Here is a 20,335-nt window from a genome sequence, read left to right as displayed (position 1 = left end):
ATAATTACTTAATAAATATTTAACTTTAAATAACTAATGTTATTAGACATTAAATTCATTGTATTAATTTCTTAATAAGAATAATTCTATAAGAATAAAATAAAGAAAATTTATTTGGAATAAATTTTCAAAAAATTTCAAAAAAAAAAAAAAAAATCTTAAAGTTCCATTTTAAAAATTTTTTGAAGTCTAATTTAAGCAATTTATTGCAATTAAAAATTTTGTCATATTTTTTAGTTATAATGTTGAAAAAATTTGTCGAACAATAATTAAGTTTTACAGAATTTTAAATAGATTTTTTTTCTTCATGGCATAAATCTTAATATTTATTTCCCGTTAACTTAATAAATGAAAATGAAATATGAATTTAAATAATTGGGAATTTTTAAAAAATTTTATTTCAATATAAAAATATGAAATATTTACCTGGAGTAAATAAAACTGCACCTTTCATGCAACCCCACTCTCTACTATCGGGACAAATTTGCTTAAATTTGTACATTATTTTCTAAAAATGAAGAAAAATTTTGTTATAATTTTTTAATAATAATAATAATAATAATAAGAATAAATTGTAAAATTCTAAATAATGTTTATAATGATTAATAATTTTTATTCTTTTTTTGTCATAAATTTCAAATTTTCGGTAATAAATTTTTAACAGTACAATATTTTATAGATTATGTTGAATAATAAATTATCTTAATTAATTTTTAATTTTCGAAAAAATAAAAAAAATTTTATATTAAAAATGTTTTTAAATTTCATATTTTAAATATTTACCTGAATAGTTCGAAGCTCCTGACGTGAAGTATTATCTGGAAGTCTTTTACGAGCTTGTTCATCATCCAAAAGTCCAGTGATATCCCATGATGTGGACCACTGAGCGAGATGAAGAAGAAATAATTGAGTCCAAGTTTTTTCCAAAAGTAGTCGTTGATCACATTCTGGAATTGCTTGAAATGGGGCCAAACATTTAACCCATTGCACCACCATGAATAAAAGTCTAGCGGTCTTTTCCTATAAAAAAAAATTAATTATTAACAAAAAAGAAAACATTAATAAAATCGAGAAAAAAAAATTATTCTAATTTTTCAATAATATATTTAATTTTCATAATTGTAGTTATATATTTAAATAATATATTTTGTTGTTATAGAAAAATTATAAATCGCGTCATTTTTTGAAAAAATTAATTTAAATAAATTTGGTGAAATTATCTCACTTGTAAAACTTCCCAAGTGGGATTGAAACTTGGGACAATCCCGGATGGACTGCGACTTGTTTCCGTTTCAGTTTGTTCTATTTCCTCCAGGTCTGGCTGCAAACTACTATTCCAGCCTACTTCCTAAAATTGATATTCATTTTAATGTTATTTTAAATTTTTCACTGAAAAAGTAAAGTGAAAATGAAAGGCAAATAGAAAAATTTAAAGCATTTTTCATGTATTTTTGAATAAAAAAGAAAGTATCCCAATCAAAAATTTCAGTATTATATCAGAGTTGACTAGTGGCGCAGTACTGGTTCAGTATTGGCTGCCGAGGCTGGGCAGTCTGTACTGAACCAGTACTGGTATTTTCATTGTATCCGTACTGTTGCAGTACCATCCTCCCAGTACTGGCAAACCAGTACTGAGCCGATATTGAGCCAGTACTGGTTCAAATAGATTTTCTTTTTTTGATTAATACTAGTTTACAAAAAGTTCTAGAGTGAACCCGATGAATCTTTTTGTTTTAATATTTTGTACATCAAAATTTTTTCAACTTGATTTTATTTTTCAAAATTAAAATGTACTTTATTTTGCTTTTCTGTGGGTAAAATTATTTAAACAAAAAGTTTCCTGAGACCACCCAGGTGCGAATTTTTGGTCGGCCCAAAGTTGGGCCAACTATACCTATGGTTGGCCCTCCTTCGCATGCCAAAGGTTCGGCCAACTATGAAATGATAACGGTCCGCCAACCATTGGCGACATAGGTTGGCCCGACAACTGACGCCAACGTTGGTCCAACTTGAAATGCGTATGTTGTGCCAACCGTAATTTTCAAAGATTGGCCCAACAACTAATGCCAACGTTGGTCCAACTTAAAATACTTAAGATGTGCCAACCATCACTTTCAAAGGTTGTCCCAACAACTGATCCCAAAGTTGGCCCAACTTAAAAAAAAAAGCTGAAAATTAATTACAAACGTGAATTAATTATTAATTACACAATTAACACATTATTATTGTGAAGAACATTACATAAACCTTAAACTATTATTATTAAACGCAATTGTCGACATACATTTTAGAAAATATTTGACGCTCGCTGGGATCGAACCCTGACCTAACGCACCGCAGACTAATACGCTAACCACTAGACTATACGCTCGCATGTGAAAATAAATGAAAAATGATTTCATAAGTTGCGACCCAGTAAAAATATTTTTACTTTCTTAATAATTCATTAAGAGTCTTAAACGGGTGATAGAAGCCACAAAATAATAAAATACTGGAATTAGAAACAACTTTTATTTTATTACTGAATATGTTTAATATATATATATATCTATATATATATTTCCAACTATTTGTCATGTAGTTTTTTCATCCGTCGGACCAACCATGTTCCAGAGTTTGGCCAACCAGATCTTAAAAGTCTTTCAAACTATTTTTCCCAGAGTTTTGCCAACCTTCGGACCAACCATGGCCCAGAGTTTGGCCAACCAAAGCTTTTAAGTCTTTTAAACTACGTTTTTTGGAGTTTTGCCAACCTTCGGGCCAACCATGGCCCAGAGTTTGACCAACCAAAGCTTTTAAGTCTTTTAAACTACGTTTTTCGGAGTTTTGCCAACCTTCGGGCCAACCATGACCCAGAGTTTGACCAACCAAAGCTTTTAAGTCTTTTAAACTACATTTCCCGAGGTTTTGCCAGCCAGTGGGCCAACCATGGTCCAGAGTTTTGCCAACCAAAACTTATAGGTCTTTTAAACTACATTTCCCGGGGTTTTGCCAACCAGTGGGCCAACCATGACCCAGAGTTTTGCCAACCAAAACTTATAGGTCTTTTAAACTACGTTCCCCGGAGTTTTGCCAACCAGTGGGCCAACCATGGCCCAGAGTTTTGCCAACCAAAACTTATAGGTCTTTTAAACTACGTTCCCCGGAGTTTTGCCAACCAGTGGGCCAACCATGGCCCAGAGTTTTGCCAACCAAAACTTATAGGTTTTTTAAACTACATTTTTCGGAGTTTTGCCAACCTTCGGGCCAACCATGGCCCAGAGTTTGGCCAACCAAAGCTTTTAGGTCTTTTAAACTATGTTTGCTGGAGTTTTGCCAACGGTTGGCCCAACTCTGGGTTAAGGTTGGCCCGATGGTTGGCTAAACTTTGCAGCCCAAAGTTAGCATGCAAAGTTGGCCCAACCATGGGTTCATGTAATCACCAAAGTTGGCCCAACTTTGGCGGACCAAACTTTGCATGCCAAAGTTAGGCCAACCTTGGGCCAACCATCAAACTCTGGCGGCCAACCTAAATTCGCACGTGGGCAAGTCTAAAATATTTTGCAAGATTTTCTTATTGTTTTCAGATATGCAATAAACCAAACAAAAGTTTTAAACGATCAATTTAAAAATAAATAAATTTGTTTATAAAAAATTAATATTTTTTAAAATAAAATTTATAATATAAATTTAATTTAAAAAATTCAATACAATCGCAAGTAAAATTGCACAAATGTTATATTATCAATAATATAAAATATATAATTAGCCTTTCTTAATAGAAATTATAAAAAATAGTTAAACCTATATGGTCAATAAAATTATTGTAATTTGTTTCTAGATGTTATTCTTCAGTTTTTTTCCAAAAGTGAATTATAAACAAAAATTTAATGTTAATTTCGGGTTGAAATTTTGAGGAATGATAAAAAAGGGTTGAAGGAATTGGGCTGTTCTACTTATTTACTGTAATTGAATGCGAAATAATTTAAAAAAGTAATTAATAGTGGAGTTAATAGGTTTTTGTTATTTCTTTGAGCGGCCACTAACTCGAATTGGAGGCGCATGATTTTTTCCAAAAATTAAAAAGTTCGAAATTTTAATTGATCGAATTACTTTAAGTCGATATTTTATTTGGTCGAAATTCTAAAAGAACGACAGTTATGAAAGTCGACATTTTATTTAGTCGATATTTTATTTGACCGAAATTCTAAATGATCGATATTTAAAGTGGTCGACATTTTATTTGGTCGATATTTTATTTATTCAAAATTCTAAATGATCAATATATAAAGCGGTCAACAATTTATTTAGTCGATATTTTATTTGGTCGAAATTTTAAATGGTCGATATTTAAAATGGTAGATATTTTATTTAGTCGATATTTTATTTGATTGAAAATCTAAATGCTCGATATTTAAAGTGGTCGAGATTTTATTTAGACGATTTTATTTGGTCGACATTCTAAATGATCGACATTTAAAGTGGTCGAAATTTTATTAGTTCGATATTTTGTTTGGTCGATATTCTAAATGATCGACATTTTATTTAGACGATATTTTATTTGGTCGATATTCTAAATGATAGAAATTTAGAAGTATCGAATTTTATATCCATCGAAATTTAATTTGGTCGATATTTTAAAAGCTCGACATTTTTTTAGCTATACGAGTTTCCTCTCTATGTTATTATTATTTACATCAATAATTTCAAATTTCCCGCAAAATTTCAATGTACTTTACCGACAATCTACATAGAAAGGAAACTCGTATAGCTAAAAAAATGTCGAGCTTTTATGGCGCACTCACACCTTTTTTGGCTGCCTGCCTGCCTGCAGGTTACCATGGCAACGCACGAGTGTGAGTGAGACAGAAAATTTGAATATTCAAATTTTTAAATTTTCTGTCGTACTCACTCTCATGCGTTGCCATGGTAACCTGCAGGCAGCCAAAAAGGTGTGAGAGCGCCTTTAAAATATCGACCAAATTAAATTTCGATGGATATAGAATTCGATGCTTCTAAATTTCTATCATTTAGAATATCGAACAAATAAAATATCGACCACTTTAAATGTCGTTCATTTAGAATATCTACCAAAAAAAATATCGAACTAATAAAATTTCGACCACTTTAAATGTCGATCATTTAGAATTTCGACCAAATAAAATATCGTCTAAATAAAAATGTCGACCACTTTAAATATCGACCATTTAGATTTTCAATCAAATAAAATATTGACTAAATAAAATATCGACCTTTATAAATGTCGGTTATTTAGAATTTCGACCGAATAAAAAATCGACTGAATAAAATGTCGACCTTCATAAATGTCTATCATTTAGAATTTCGATAAAATAAAATATTAACTAAATAAAATATTGGCAACTTTAAATATCGATAATTTAGAATTACGAATAAATAAAATATCGACCATTTTAAATATCGATCATTTAGAATTTCGTTCAAATAAAATATCGACTTAATGTAATTCGATCAATTAAATTTTCGACCTTTTTAATTTTTGGGAAAAATCATGCGCCTCGCAAAGACAATATTTTTTAAATTAAAAATAATGTGTTTGGTAAGCAAAGCTCCCCAAGTTACATTACATATTACTCGTCGTACGTAATTAAATGAGAAAATCAAATTCAAAGAACAGAGGTTTAACAGAGTATAATTATATATAAACGAAATATAAAGGGAATCAGTGAAGCGATAGTGAGGAATTTAAATGGAGAAAAGCACAACTTGTTGGCACTTTGTTTCCCCCGTTAAAATTATTCATCAGGGATTATTAGCGTGAAAAGGAATGAGAGGGGGTGGGGTGAACAATTTGGGGTTGAATTACTTTACCTGGCATTTCTCTGCGGCCAAAATTAGTTGTAGAAGTTGCGGTGGTGCGACGGTAACTGTCGTTGTATGATAGAGGGTCGTTGTCGATGGAGAATGAGTAAGTGCCAATGGTGCAGGCGGAGGGGAATCCTCAGATGACTTATGAATACGAAGTGGTATAGGGTACGGTGTAAATCGGTGATCCATTCGAAATCTTCTGCAAGTATTCATTATTACCATTATATAAAAATATATAGATAAGAACAATATATAAAGCAGAATTAATACAAATTTATTATTTTATACGTGTATTATTATTATTTGAAAATAAATTCCAAATCATTTTCTTTTATAGAAAATATGATGTAAGAGTTATAGTTAAGAAGGTTCAACCCATTGACGTAGAAAATTTATTAAGTACACAGTTTGCATTGTGCTCGTATAATTATTATTATTACCTCAAATTAAAAAGTTGATATTATAAATAACACTGAGAAAAATGTCGTTGTAACTTTACAACGTCCAACGTGACTCGAAAAATGGACCACGTCAGACGTTGTAAAGTTACCAACGTTTTGTAAAATTGCAAAGAGACAAATATGAGAATGCGATTTTCAAATAATAAGAGGTTAGATTTAAAAAATTTTTTTTATTCTTATAATAATAAAACTCAGATGTTAAAGAAATAATTTTTTATTAAAAGTATAATTTTTAATTATAATTAAAAAGCAACGAATATAATTAATTTAAAAAAAGGAATTATCTTCAATGCACATTATCTTATGATCACAATCACAAAGATGACTTTATTTTTTTGTCATGAATTTTACTGGACTCGAACAGATCTTTATAAATTCTTGTATGAACACGTATTCATACAAGCCTTGTTGTTTATTTACTATAAAGATTAGCTTATTTACAATGAGTTTGCATTTTTACAAACGATTGTCAATTTACGATAGTTTGTAAATTTACAACGTCCAACATGACTCGAAAAATGGACAACGTCTAACATTGTAAAGCTACAAAACAGTCTGTTTCTGTTCATATTATTGCAACTTTACAATGTCAGACGTCGCTGTATTCCTAACCTCTGATTTTCTTACTATGTTTAACATTCCCACATAGCACGACTTCTTGCTGTGAGGTTACTGTAAGAATATCTGTAGGGTTTGTAAGGTTACCGTGTAAGCCTGCAGTAAACTTGAGGTCATCTTAAAACTTCCGCCTTACAGTAAGCTTACACAGTAAAGCTAGGTAAGCTTACACAGTAAGGTCGTAGTAAGTTTACATGGTAAGGTTGTGGTAAGCTTACATGGTAAGGTTTCTGTAAGCTTCCCGTAAGGTTGCTGTAAGGTTACTGTTAATATAAAGTAATATGAAAATATATTAAAAATAATTATATTATAACATATATTATATTATAAATTTTTTTGTATAAAAAATTATATATTTAGTAAAGTACTTTATGAACCCCAATAGGGTTTGTCAAATAAAAGTTACTGCGCAGCCGTATGTGCCATAGAAAACTACTGCGCATAAATATTAATAAATTTTATTTATTAACAACATTCTATGTTTACAGTAACCTTACAGCAACCTTACAGTAACCTTACAGTAACCTTAAAGGAAGCTTACAACTACCTTACTGTGTAAGCTTACCACAACCTTACCATGTAAACTTACCACGACCTTACTATGTAAGCTTCCCTTAGCTTTACTGTGTAAGCTTACTGTAAGGCGGAAGTTTTAAGATGACCTCAAGTTTACTGCAGGCTTACACGGTAACCTTACAAACCATACAGATATCGTTACAGTAACCTTCCAGCAAGAAGTCGTGCTATGTGGGTTGTAACTTTATCAAAAAAATCATTTATGACTTTACAAATGGTTTGATATTGCATTAATTTTTCTCAGTAAAATAAACAAAAACAATAAATGTAAGAAGCAAAAAATTATAGGTTATATCTACTGTACCCATCAGACATGGCACGTAACTTTTAGTAAGCTTGCCGCGCAATATTACCAACCGTGAAAGGCAAACTTGCCGCAAGTTTCAACCTGACCGAAAGCTTGCATGGTAAGCTAACCGAAAGATTGCAGTGTAAGGTTACTGCAAGATTGCATAATAAGATTATCGTAAGATTGCTCAGTAAGCTTGCACGGTAAACTTGTAGCAAGGTTGTCAAATACACAGAAAATTAAAAGGCATTAAAATAAGCTGCAACGCTTCTTATTTTAATCCAATTTTGCTTATTTTAATACCAAAATGGATTAAAATAAGCAAAATTGGATTAAAATAAGAAGCGTTGCAGCTTATTTTAATGCCTTTTAATTTTCTGTGTAACCTTGCTTTATTATATAAATTAGACGAAACATTAAAAAAAAAAAAAAAATTAGTAAATCCTCCGGATTTTGAAGTCAAAAAAACTTTGGATTTATGACGAGTTGAACATAAAATTGAATGAAATATTACGGTATAAAAAAATCAAGTTTTTTGGAATTATTTTCAAAACAATTTACTTTAAGGGGTTAGGGGTAGTCAGAGGCACGAAAAAATGAGAATTTTCAGTATTTTTTTTTGCTATTAAATAATTTTATTTTACAAAAGTAGTAATATGGTATTATTAAACAATGTTTTGACTTGAAGTCACGAAAATTTAAAAAAAAAAAAATTTTTATTTCCGAAGTTACAGCTGTTTTTGTTAACCCAGTTCCAAAAAAAGGTCCTTGCGGTGACAATCATAAGTCCTTGGAGATTAATCAGAAATCAATCCCCTGTTGAAAATTCCGACCTCGTTTACGACGTCGTATTCTAAGTAGTTTGTGACGTAGTAAACGACGTAGTAAACGACGTAGAAAACGACATAGTAAACGACGTCGTAAATGAAAGCGGAATTTGGGATAGTAAATGACGTCGTTTACTACGTCGTTTACGATGTCGTTTACTACGTCGTTTACGGTGTCGTTTACTACGTCGTTTACGATGTCGTTTACGATGTTGCAAAAATTATTTTAATATTATTTATTTAGTAATTTAGTAAGTCCAATATCCAATATTAAAAATTTGAATAATAATTTAAAAAATCAATAATTTAAAAAATCAATAATTTAAAAAAAAATTTATTTTTATTATTTTTTAATAGTTATTATTATTATTATTTTATTTTTAATATTTAAATTAAAATAAAAAAATGGTCATCAAAATATTAGTGAAACCATTTCTTCCAAAAAAGAATTTGTCTCAATTCCAATAAATAGGTAGGAGAGACATCGGGCAGAAAAAAATTTCGACAAGAAAAAAATTTTCGATCACTGCTTATATACCAATCTAATGGCACCTCAACTGCGAGAAACAGTTATGATGTTCGCCCTCCCTGTGGCGTCGAGCGAACTAAAGTCCAGAGCTGAGCCATCAGCGCAGCGCGGGAACATTTGAAAAATTTGATTTTATTAGATATTTTATTTTATTTTAAATATGACAAATAATTAACTTAATAAATAACTAATGTCATGAATAATTATTAATAACATAATGTCATACTTAATAATTCGTTAATTAATTATTTTTAACGAAAATTTGACAAAAACAAAATTTGTTGGCCAAAAAAAATATTACCATTAAAAAATAATTTTTTTGTTAAAATTTCGTAGTAAAAAAAATTTTTTCAAGACAATTATTTGTGACCTAAAAAAATATCACGATGAGAATATAATTAACAAAAAAAATTACTCGTAGCACAGAAAAAATTTCACCATGAGAAAATAATTTTTTTTTAATTTTATTTGTAAAAAATTTATTGGTAGCTCAAAAAAAATATCACGATGAGAAAATAATTTTTTGTCAAATTTTCTCTGTAAATAAATTAATTAACTAAATAACGTACCGTAAAACGGGGTTATTTCGCTCATTGCGGGTAAATTCGCTCACCCACTTTTATGCTTTATTTCAGCTTTAAAATAAAGTTTAATACATTTATTACCAGGTAAAAATGTTAAATTTTCGTAGTAAAAAAATTAATTAACTAGCAAAATTAAACGCGCGCAAGCGCGCCAAATCGAGGATTTAATTATTTGTTATAAAGAAATTTATTAAAGATTAATATTATTAATAATAATTTAATTTATTAGAATATTATAACATATTAAATGATAATAATGAAAATTATATGTTTACAGGCCTCGGATTATACGACTTTTTCCGACTTTTTTCAAAAATACGACTTTTATCAACTTATTTTAATAAAATGCGACTTGTTTTTTACATTTGAAAAGAAAATGTAAATAAAATACATTTTTTTTGGTATAAAATGTAGATCTTCTTCAGATCTTCTTCAATTCAATTATTTAACAAATTTTGAACTAAAATGATTCTTCACTAAATTAATTATTTTTAATAATTTTAATGAAATACATCACAAATTCAATTATATCAAAATTATTTTTCAATTAAAATTTTTATGAAATTTAACAATTGTTTATAATTTAAAAAAAAATATCACAATAAAATTGAATTATTTTTTAAAAATTTCAATTCAAGATAAACTAAAATTCAATTATTACCCGAAATTTTAATTCAAAATCAATTAAAATTCAATAATTATCCAAAATTTTCAATTTAAAATTTAATTATTTACCAAGTTTTCAATTTAAAATGAAATAAAATTCAATTATTTTCTAAAATTTCTATTCAAAATTAATTATCCAAATTTTCAATCAAAAATGAACTTAAATTAAATTATTATAAAAAATTTCAAGTAAAATTCAAGTATTTCCCAAAATTTTTAATTCAAAATGAACTGAAGTACAATTATTTTCCAAATTTAAAATCAAAATTAAATTTCATTATTCTCAAAAATTTTAATTCAAAATTAATTGAATTTTCAATAATTTGAATTTAAAAGCATCTAAAATTTCTAAAATTTTCCATCGAAATTTTTTTTTTTTGAAATTTAATAATTTCAATTATAACTCTAAGGAAATTCAATTATTTTTAACTATTTTAATAATATTCTTTGAAAATTCAACTATGTGAAACCATTTTTCAATTAAAAATGATTTTCAAATTATTGTATTTTGTCCGCATTTTCTAATAAATTTTTAGTGAAATCATCTAAAATTTTAATTACAAAACACTTAAAGTTTCAATTAATTTCAAAAATCTCAATTTTAAATCTTTGAAAATTCAATTAAATTTAAAAAATGTTTTCCAAAAATTGTTTGATAAATTATTTTTAGATCTGTAAAATTTAATAATTGTTTGAAAATTAACTATATCTTTTGAAATTTAATTATTTCTAAAAATTTCAACTTTAACCCTTCGAAAAGGATTATTATTAAAAAAAAATTTTTATTTAAAAATCTGTAAAATATTTTTGTTAAAATGAAAAACAAATCCACTTTTTTTTGGAATATAAATCGACTAAAACGACTGTTTTGTGTCTTTAAGTTGATTCGAGGCCTGTGTTTTTATAATTAATATTTAATAGGTAATCGTTGGCCCCTGGTACCTTAAAAATAAATTTTTTTCAAATTACTATCTTGTACGAAATTTCCTGGCGCATCTTTTTTCTCATTATAAATTTTTTGTATTTGTATACAATTTTTGAATCAATATACAACTTTAAAAAAATTTTCGTTGGTAAACGTTGTGTACTTCAGCTTCGTGAATTGAATTTTCGAATTTGGAATTTTAAAGAAACTTATTTTATTATTTTATTTTAAAGAAATTTGGAAACACAATTATACAACTTTGGCAAAAATGAGAAAAAGAATTGTCAAAATTTGACACGTCATAAGATTACTATATTCAAAAAAATACGTGAAATCAGAAAAGGCCAACTTCAAGTTAGGACAGAAAGACAGACCAAACATTTTATTATTATATAATTATTTAATTAATTTTTTTTACAGAGAAATTTTGACAAATAAAATTATTTTCTCATCGTGATATTTTATTTGGGCCACAAATAATTTTTTTATTGAGAAAATTTTAAAATAAGTAAATTTCTCATCGTAATATTTTTTTGTGCTACGTATAATTTTTTTGTTAAATTTTTTTACAGAGAAATTTTTACAACAAAATTATTTTTCATCGTGATTTTTTTTAAAAACACGAATTTTTTTTTTCAAAGAAAATTTGAAAAAAAATTATTATTTTATCATTGTGATATTCTTTTGTGCTACGAATAAATTTTTGGTAAATTTTCGTAGTAAAAAAAATCAACGATTTATTACGGTATTTAGTGAATTAATTGTTTTTAAGAGAAAATTTGACAAAAAAGTTATTTTCTTATCGTGATATAATTTTTTTAGGCCACAAAATATTTTTTTTACAGAGAAAATTTAAAGATAATTAAATTTCTCATCTTGATATTATTTTTGTTCTACAAATATTTTTTTGTTACATTTTCGTAGTAAAAAATTAAGTAACTATAATAATTACCGTAAAACAGGGTTATTTCGCTCAGTGCGGGTAAAGTCGCTCACCCATTTTTTTGCTTTAAATTTGATTAAAAACTAAAATTTAGTATTTCTATTAACAAATTTAACATTTTTACCTGGTAATAAATGTATTAAACTTTATTTTAAAGCTGAAATAAAGCATAAAAGTGGGTGAGCGAATTTACCCGCAATGAGCGAAATAACCCCGTTTTACGGTACGTTATTTAGTTAATTAATTTATTTACAGAGAAAATTTGACAAAAAATTATTTTCTCATCGTGATATTTTTTTTGAGCTACCAATAAATTTTTTACAAATAAAATTAAAAAAAAATTATTTTCTCATGGTGAAATTTTTTCTGTGCTACGAGTAATTTTTTTTGTTAATTATATTCTCATCGTGATATTTTTTTAGGTCACAAATAATTGTCTTGAAAAAATTTTTTTTACTACGAAATTTTAACAAAAAAATTATTTTTTAATGGTAATATTTTTTTTGGCCAACAAATTTTGTTTTTGTCAAATTTTCGTTAAAAATAATTAATTAACGAATTATTAAGTATGACATTATGTTATTAATAATTATTTATGACATTAATTATTTATTAAGTTAATTATTTGTCATATTTAAAATAAAATAAAATATCTAATAAAATCAAATTTTTCAAATGTTTCCGCGCTGCGCTGATGGCTCAGCTCTGGACTTAAGTTCGCTCAACGCCACAGGGAGGGCGAACATCATAACTGTTTCTCGCAGTTGAGGTGCCTTTAGATTGGTATATAAGCAGTGATCGAAAATTTTTTTTTTGTCGAAATTTTTTTCTGCCCGATGTCTCTCCTTTATTGGATTTGAGACAAATTCTTTTTTGGAAGAAATGGTTTCACTAATATTTTGATGACCATTTTTTTATTTTAATTTAAATATTAAAAATAAAATAATAATAATAACTATAAAAAAATAATAAAAATAAATTTTTTTTTAAATTATTATTAAAATTTTTAATATTGGATATTGGACTTACTAAATTACTAAATAAATAATATTAAAATAATTTTTGCAACATCGTAAACGACGTAGTAAACGACGTAGTAAACGACGTAGTAAACGACATCGTAAACGACGTAGTAAACGACGTAGTAAACGACGTAGTTTGCTATCCCAAATTCCGCTTTCATTTACGACGTCGTTTACTACTTCGTTTACTACGTCGTTTACTACGTCGTTTACTACGTCGCAAACTACTTAGAATACGACGTCGTAAACGAGGTCGGAATTTTCAACAGGGTCGGATAAAAAAAATTAGTTTTATAAATAAATAATCCTGGGCCTGATCGAAGGATTTTTTTTTTTCAAAAATTAACAAAATGGCGGCCTCAGGAAATTTTTGTCTAGATTTTTGGGAAAAAATCAACAGTTAATTGGTCTTAAAAAATCGAAATTTTTCAAAAAAAAAAAATCCTTCGATCAGGCCCGAGTTTATTATGTATTCTAAAAGCTGTATAAATTTCATTAAAATCGACTGAGCGGTTTTCGAGTTATAGTTGTCACCAGTTCAAAAAACATAGTTTTGAGAAAAACGCGTTTAGTTTCACACTAGATTTACGTACAAAAAAACGAATTATTAAATTACTTACACCGAGTCATCTATTCCTGGGCCATATTAATTTAGGTACTACTACATATACCCAAGTCTAAGTTCATCGATGACAATAGAACCCTAAAAGCCGATTTCTTGCAGCTAACACTAGCTGCAAGCGCTCCCGAGCGCTTTAAAAGGCCCGAGCTCTCTTTGTTATTTGTCGAATAACTTAAAAACGAATTATCGGATTAACTTGAAATTTTCAGAGATTATTTTTAAGATATTTTACTTAACGAAAATGCAAAAAAAAAAAATTTGATTTTTTGAAAATTCTGACTACCCCTAACCCCTTAAGAAAAAACTTCATTGAGAAAAAAAGTTGCGTAATTTTATTCTCTACAAGGATAGGGGCCATTCATTAATTACGTAAGGGTCCTTAAGGGGAGGGGGGGGGGGTTTATAAAATCTCTACATGGTGTTACGTCGGGGAAAGGGGGGGTAGAAGCTAATCTTACGTAAGATTTTGTCAAGTATTTTCCATTTGTATTGTTGTTATTAATTTTATAATTACATTAATATTGTTAAAAACTTACGTAAGAAGGGGGAGGGGGGGGGTCCGAAAAATCTTATGTATCCTTACATGGGGGTAGGGGGGTCAAAATTAGCCAAAATCGTCCTTACGTAATTAATGAATGGTCCCATATAATATTCAAAAATCAAAATTAAAAAAAAAAATTTTTTTTCATGTCAGGGGCCAACTTAAAGCACTGGATTTCATGCGTATGCCCTTCTACGATCCGGCGGTTCGATTTATAGTTCGTATAATCTCCAAAAAAGATTATTTCAAGCCAAAATTTGTTGTTAAATAATATATATAATTATTTGACATTTTGTTTAAAGATTCTTATTCTTTCTGTTAAATTTTGTTCAAAAGTTATTGAACAAATAAAATTTTTGTTTTTCATACATATTTTTTAAAACAAATTTTATAAAGAACTAGATATAACATTTTTAATTTATTTGATAACAATTTAAAAAAAAAAATTTACTTGTTACAATGTTCTATTTCTTATATAATTATTTTTTTGTTATTTGCTATTTTGTCCCAAATATTGGCGTTAATTATATCACACACCGAGAAATTATATATTATTTATCTCAGAGCCAAATAAATATTTATTTGGTTTAAATAAAAATTTTATTTGCTTTAAAAGTAAATTTTATTTGTGCTAAATAAAATTTTTTATTTGAAACAAATAAAAAAATTTTTTGATATTGTAGGCTTTAAGACAAATAAATTTTTTTTTATTCAAATTAATTGTTATTTGTCGCAAATAAATGCAAATAAAATATTTCTCTCGATGAAGTTAAATGAATTTTGGTTAATACAAAATAAATAAATTCAAATTTTTATGAAATTAATATATTAACCTTTGTGGAACGAAGGGATGTGTTGAATTAATGTCAACGCGCGATGCGTTGTGATGAGGCGAAAGCTGCGTTAAAATTGAAGGTGGCTGTTGATGTCTGTCCGACAACACTGAATGTTGTTTTGCTTTCCGCGGTCCTCGTTCATGTTGTACAGCTATAAACATGAAAATTAATTACAAATTTTTTAATTAGTTTAAAATAATTAATTATTTCGAATTTTCAAATTTAATTCTCATCATTTTTTTTTTCAAAATATTATTCAATCTTTGCAAATATATATATATATTACGAAAATCTGACAAAGATGAGAGAGACAAATGTAAATCGAATATATATAATATATAATCACTATATCCCAAACTAAGCTGATTATTTATTCGCAATCACATTTGTTTGTACACTTGCAGTGAACTTAACTAATGATGTTTACCAGAGGTGAAAATAATTCACGCCATTTAGAATAAAATATTCCGCTTGATGTTAAAATTTAATTTATTTAAAAAAATAATTTGAAGCTAAATAAATTTTTTTATAATTTCGAGAGTCAGTTATTCCTATATCTATTTATAAAACTTGGTAAAAACTCAATTTAATTTGATTAAATAATAATAATAGTATTTGAGTTTTTTTTTTTTAGAATAAATAGAGAAAATGGTTCGTTGGAATTAATTAGATATTTGGTTGTTAGATCAACTCTAAAATTAGGTCAAATTAATCAATATCTGTCATTCAATCAGCTATATTTTATTTAAGTTAAATATAATTGTATATTTGTTTCAGAGCTTTCTTTTTCTTTCACTGCTATTTTTTCTTTTTCTTCAGCCCTGGCGATTTTCATTTACCGAAAGTTAACCCAGCTGCACGGAGAAAATTTGTTTCGGACATTTTACTATGAATTTTAACTGAAAGTTGGGATATAGTTGCACAAAAGGAATTTTTCAAAATATTTTTTTTATTTTTTGTAGTGATGATAGTTAAAACTTGATATGATATTTTAATTTATTACAAGCTAGTACTGTAAATATATGCAAAATTTGAATCATTAAACATTGGTTTATATTACGATAACGTATACGTAGATTATGTTGACTATTTGTCTATACAAGAAATTATAAATCAATATTTATTCAATGAATTTCTCAAAAAGTTAGTTTTTGAAACAATCGTTTATTAAGATTTAAAAGTAACCAAAAAAACCTGTGCTATTTATCACTTGTTGATGAATCTTTTATTTAAAACATGTAGTTTTTCTCTTAACTGTCTACTAATTTTACAAACAAATCAAATTTAAAGCTACATGTAATTGTATGGAATTTTAGTTTGACGAATGAAACTATAGCCACACGGAAAAAACTTAGTCTCATTTTGATATGCAGCAAAAATGAGTCAATGCTAAACGACATAGACAGTGGCGCCACCAACCTGACTCATTTTTGCTGCATATCAAAATGAGTAGCATACGCTATCATTTTGAGTTCAGGTTTTTTCTGTGCAGCTCTCCTGAGTATTTCCATTCTGGGCACTACATAATTCAAGCCCAGTTCGGTAAAACGTATACGTACTGTTTCAATTCCTATATGTGAGTATAAAATTGTGAACGTTCAGAGAATCATTAAAGTAGGTGAATTGAGATTTCCGGTAATGGTAATATTTATTTTTTATATTTCTGCCTGAAGTTTTACCGAACTCTTCATTAATAATTTAAATAATTTATGAAATTTCAATTCTGATTTATCAAAAACAGACCTTAATATTCTTAGCTATATTGTTCTAGTTTATGTACTGCCAGTACCTTACGGTTTCCCGAACTGAACTTGAGACACTAATATATATATATGTTATAATATTTTATGCCTTTTGCATTACAGTTTTATGAAATTTATTTTACTGTACTAATTTTTGAAAAATTACCGTTTTGCTGCGTTATATCCCAATTTTACCGAACTAAGTTCAGTAAAACTCTCGGAACAAATTTTCTCCGTGTACTCTAGTAAAAATTTAGTAACTTTATAGTAATTTTTAATTTCAACAATAAAGTCACTAAATTTTCACTAGAGCAGGGTGCGGTAGTTGAGGAGAATTATGGCAAATAGGTATTTTGTCGAGTGGGTACAATGTACACTAAAAAAAAGTCTTGATTTCAGCCTATTTATGAGGCTGAATTCTAGGTGTAAACAGAGTCAGTCCAACTAGACAAAGACAGACTTATGCAAAATACATGGGCTTAATTTAAGGTGTAAACAGTTTAAGACTTTGTTTTTATTGTGTGGAAACCAGAGATGGGTAAGTAACATACTTCATGTATGTTACCTAAGTTTGCTACGTATGTTACATGTGTATACAACTTGTCCAGTTTGCTACACAACGTTTGTTACATTTCATGACGTAGGCACTCGTAATGGTCAGAAGCAAATATAACCTCAATCTAGTTGGTTCCCGCTATGTGTTTAGTCTTTGAATTTTTGTTTGATTCGTTTGATTATTGCTTTGTGGACATTTTTTTTAAAAATAAATCTAGGTGGAAGGCCTCTCAACATTAATGTCTGTATTGATGAATGATCAGTTAACATTTTATTATAAATTTTTTTTAAATAAAATTACTAAGAGTTTTTCTGGTAGGCGGCGAGTAATTCGGATTTAAAGTTTTGACAAACTTTTTAAAAAAATCGGATTCAACTACCGCGAATGGAATATTACATCCAAAAAAGAACATCCCTAGTTGAAGATCTCCTTTTGATAAATTCAATATCTTCGAAATTTCATCCGCTTCTTCCTGCTGTTTCTAAAAATCAAAAAGATCTATATTTAATTTTTCAGAAGCATTGACGAGATTTTTTTGTAGGATTATAGAAATTCAAAGTAAAGAGTAAAGACATATAAAAACACTTATTAACTTAATAAAAATTATTAAACTGAAGTGCAATAAATTATTATTTAAAGAATATTTCATCTCTTTATATTTACCAGTAGATCTATTTACCTGAGTTGCCTGAGACATTATTATAATTTATCTGTTATGATGATGAGGCGAGTCCGAGTTGACATCCGAAAAGTGAGGTTATATTTATAATATGGTTTGCGACGTTTGCGACAATTTGTTACGTATACTACACATTTTAGGTATCATACGTAGCAAACCTTGAGTTTGCGACATTTACCCATCCCTGGTGGAAACCAACCCAATAGTAAAAGAGACAATGAAACTTAATTACTAGAAATTAAGTGTTTTATTTATGTATTGTAATATCATAAAATGGTATTTTACAAAAGAAAAGTATACTTATATTTAACTGAAAGAAACAGAATAAGTAAAAAATTTATAAAATATAAATTTTAGGTTATGTAGCCTTTTAACTTTTCGGTTCCAGCGTCCAACATAGTACACTGTAAAAAAATTAGGAAGTTAACGTTACTGGGAGTTAAATTTTTCGAGTTAAAAATCAAGTCAAAAAAGGAGTTAATTATTAAATTAACTCCTTAAAACCAACTCCCTATAGGCATAAAATTAACTCGAAAAGCATTAACTCCCTTCACTTCAACTCCAAAAGGGTGGGACTTTTATAGCATCCCCTAGGGAGTTGAAATTCAACTCCTTTTTTTACAGTGTATATAATTACACTGGCATTTTTTTGTGCAAATAAAAATTAGGACGTTTTCTATTTATGACATATTCAAATTAGGTTAACGGAAAGTTAGGCTAAATTTACAATCGCTTTTTTTTAAAAATTCGATCAAATTAGAATTATAAAGTCACTAAAAATTTTGTCATCAGGTATGAGAGACAAGTGTGAAACGATGATGGGAAAAAAAATAATAGTGCGAAATCTATATAGAATTTTTGAAAGAGTGTAGGAAATAGTAGAAAACTGATGGTGAGATGTATATAGAAGTGAAGCAGCGGAGGTGTAATGTCAGTAGGTGGTAGGTGATAAAGGGAGAAAGGCTACACGAGAGTGATAGAGAGAGAGAGAGAGAGAGAGGACATGAGAGATAGTAAATGTGGTTCGGCTGGGTTTCAGCTTGCAGGGTTTTGAGCTTGGTCTCGAGAGCTGGGTTTGGAGGCAGAGCTACTGGCGAGCTATATACCGACATCATCATTAATGAGGCTGAGCGGATACCAGCCGCGAATTCCCACGTTCCCAGTGGCGCGGCGCAGCAATATCCGTTTTATCCCTTATCGCGTATATGACCGTGTCAACGACGAGCAAATCACTTTTTAATTCCACTCTCTGTAATCTCTTTTACTTTTTGAGAGCAATGCATATATATATAGTTATTTCATCACAGACTTTGTTGAAAATTTTAAATATTGTTATAACTACTACTATACAAAAGCTTCAAATGTAACATTATTATTTTAAAAGACAAAATTACCGTCAATCGGGGCTATTAAGGTACACACGCTAGTTTTTAATTTTTTAAAATATATTCATTTCGAAATGTTAAAATTTCACATTTAGAAAAAAATTTTTTATTTAAATATAGAAATCTGTTTGAACGATTTTTTTTTTAAATTCAACACAGTTTGTAAGTTTTATTTTAAGATATGGAAAATATTTATCACTTTCATTTAAAAATATTATTTGTTTGAATGGAAATTATAATATGTTTGATTAAACCTAAGAATTAGTTTAGAATGGCCTTGGTTGGTTTTCATTGTTCCCACTTGCAATTTGTCATAATTCTCGTCAATTACCGCACCCTGCTCTAGTGAAAATTTAGTGACTTTATTGTTAAAATTAAAAATTACTATAAAGTTACTAAATTTTCACTAGAGCAGGGTGCGGTAGATGACGAGAATTATGACAAATAGCGAGTGGGAACAATGGAAATCAACCGTATATTTCTACTGGAAATCTAGTAGAACGTCCGAAATATGCCATATCTTTATATTTTTGACACCTGTTTTACTCTGCTTTTTTTCTATTCTTGTTCCCCATCATAGATTTAAAAAAAACTACCATTCCCTACAAAGTTTTCACAATTCGGATGTTTCACTGCATTATTTTATATTTATTGTCAATAAGATTTTAACTAGATTATAATGAATGAATTATTTTTCATTTATATTTA

General features: G+C 28.1%; 1 protein-coding gene across 2 annotated transcripts in view; it reads right to left on the bottom strand.

The window, feature by feature from the left end:
- Positions 1 to 20,335, bottom strand: part of LOC127289385 (protein dissatisfaction-like) — a 52,673-nt gene that overhangs the window by 869 nt on the left and 31,469 nt on the right. For both annotated transcript variants that reach the window (XM_051317302.1, XM_051317303.1), the window contains exons 4-8: positions 15,263 to 15,416; positions 5,830 to 6,025; positions 1,226 to 1,348; positions 784 to 1,020; positions 427 to 508 (exon numbers count right to left, since the gene is read on the bottom strand). In XM_051317302.1, the coding sequence (XP_051173259.1) occupies positions 427 to 508; positions 784 to 1,020; positions 1,226 to 1,348; positions 5,830 to 6,025; positions 15,263 to 15,416 (792 nt within the window). The remainder of the gene's footprint in view (positions 1 to 426; positions 509 to 783; positions 1,021 to 1,225; positions 1,349 to 5,829; positions 6,026 to 15,262; positions 15,417 to 20,335) is intronic.

Source organism: Leptopilina boulardi, unplaced genomic scaffold (genome assembly GCF_019393585.1).
Source record: "Leptopilina boulardi isolate dan_hultmark-lab unplaced genomic scaffold, ZJU_Lbou_2.1 LbouV2_408, whole genome shotgun sequence".
Taxonomy (NCBI): Eukaryota; Metazoa; Arthropoda; class Insecta; order Hymenoptera; family Figitidae; genus Leptopilina; species Leptopilina boulardi.
The sequence above is the reverse complement of the archived record's forward strand: the minus strand, read 5'-3'. Positions and strand labels throughout refer to the sequence as shown.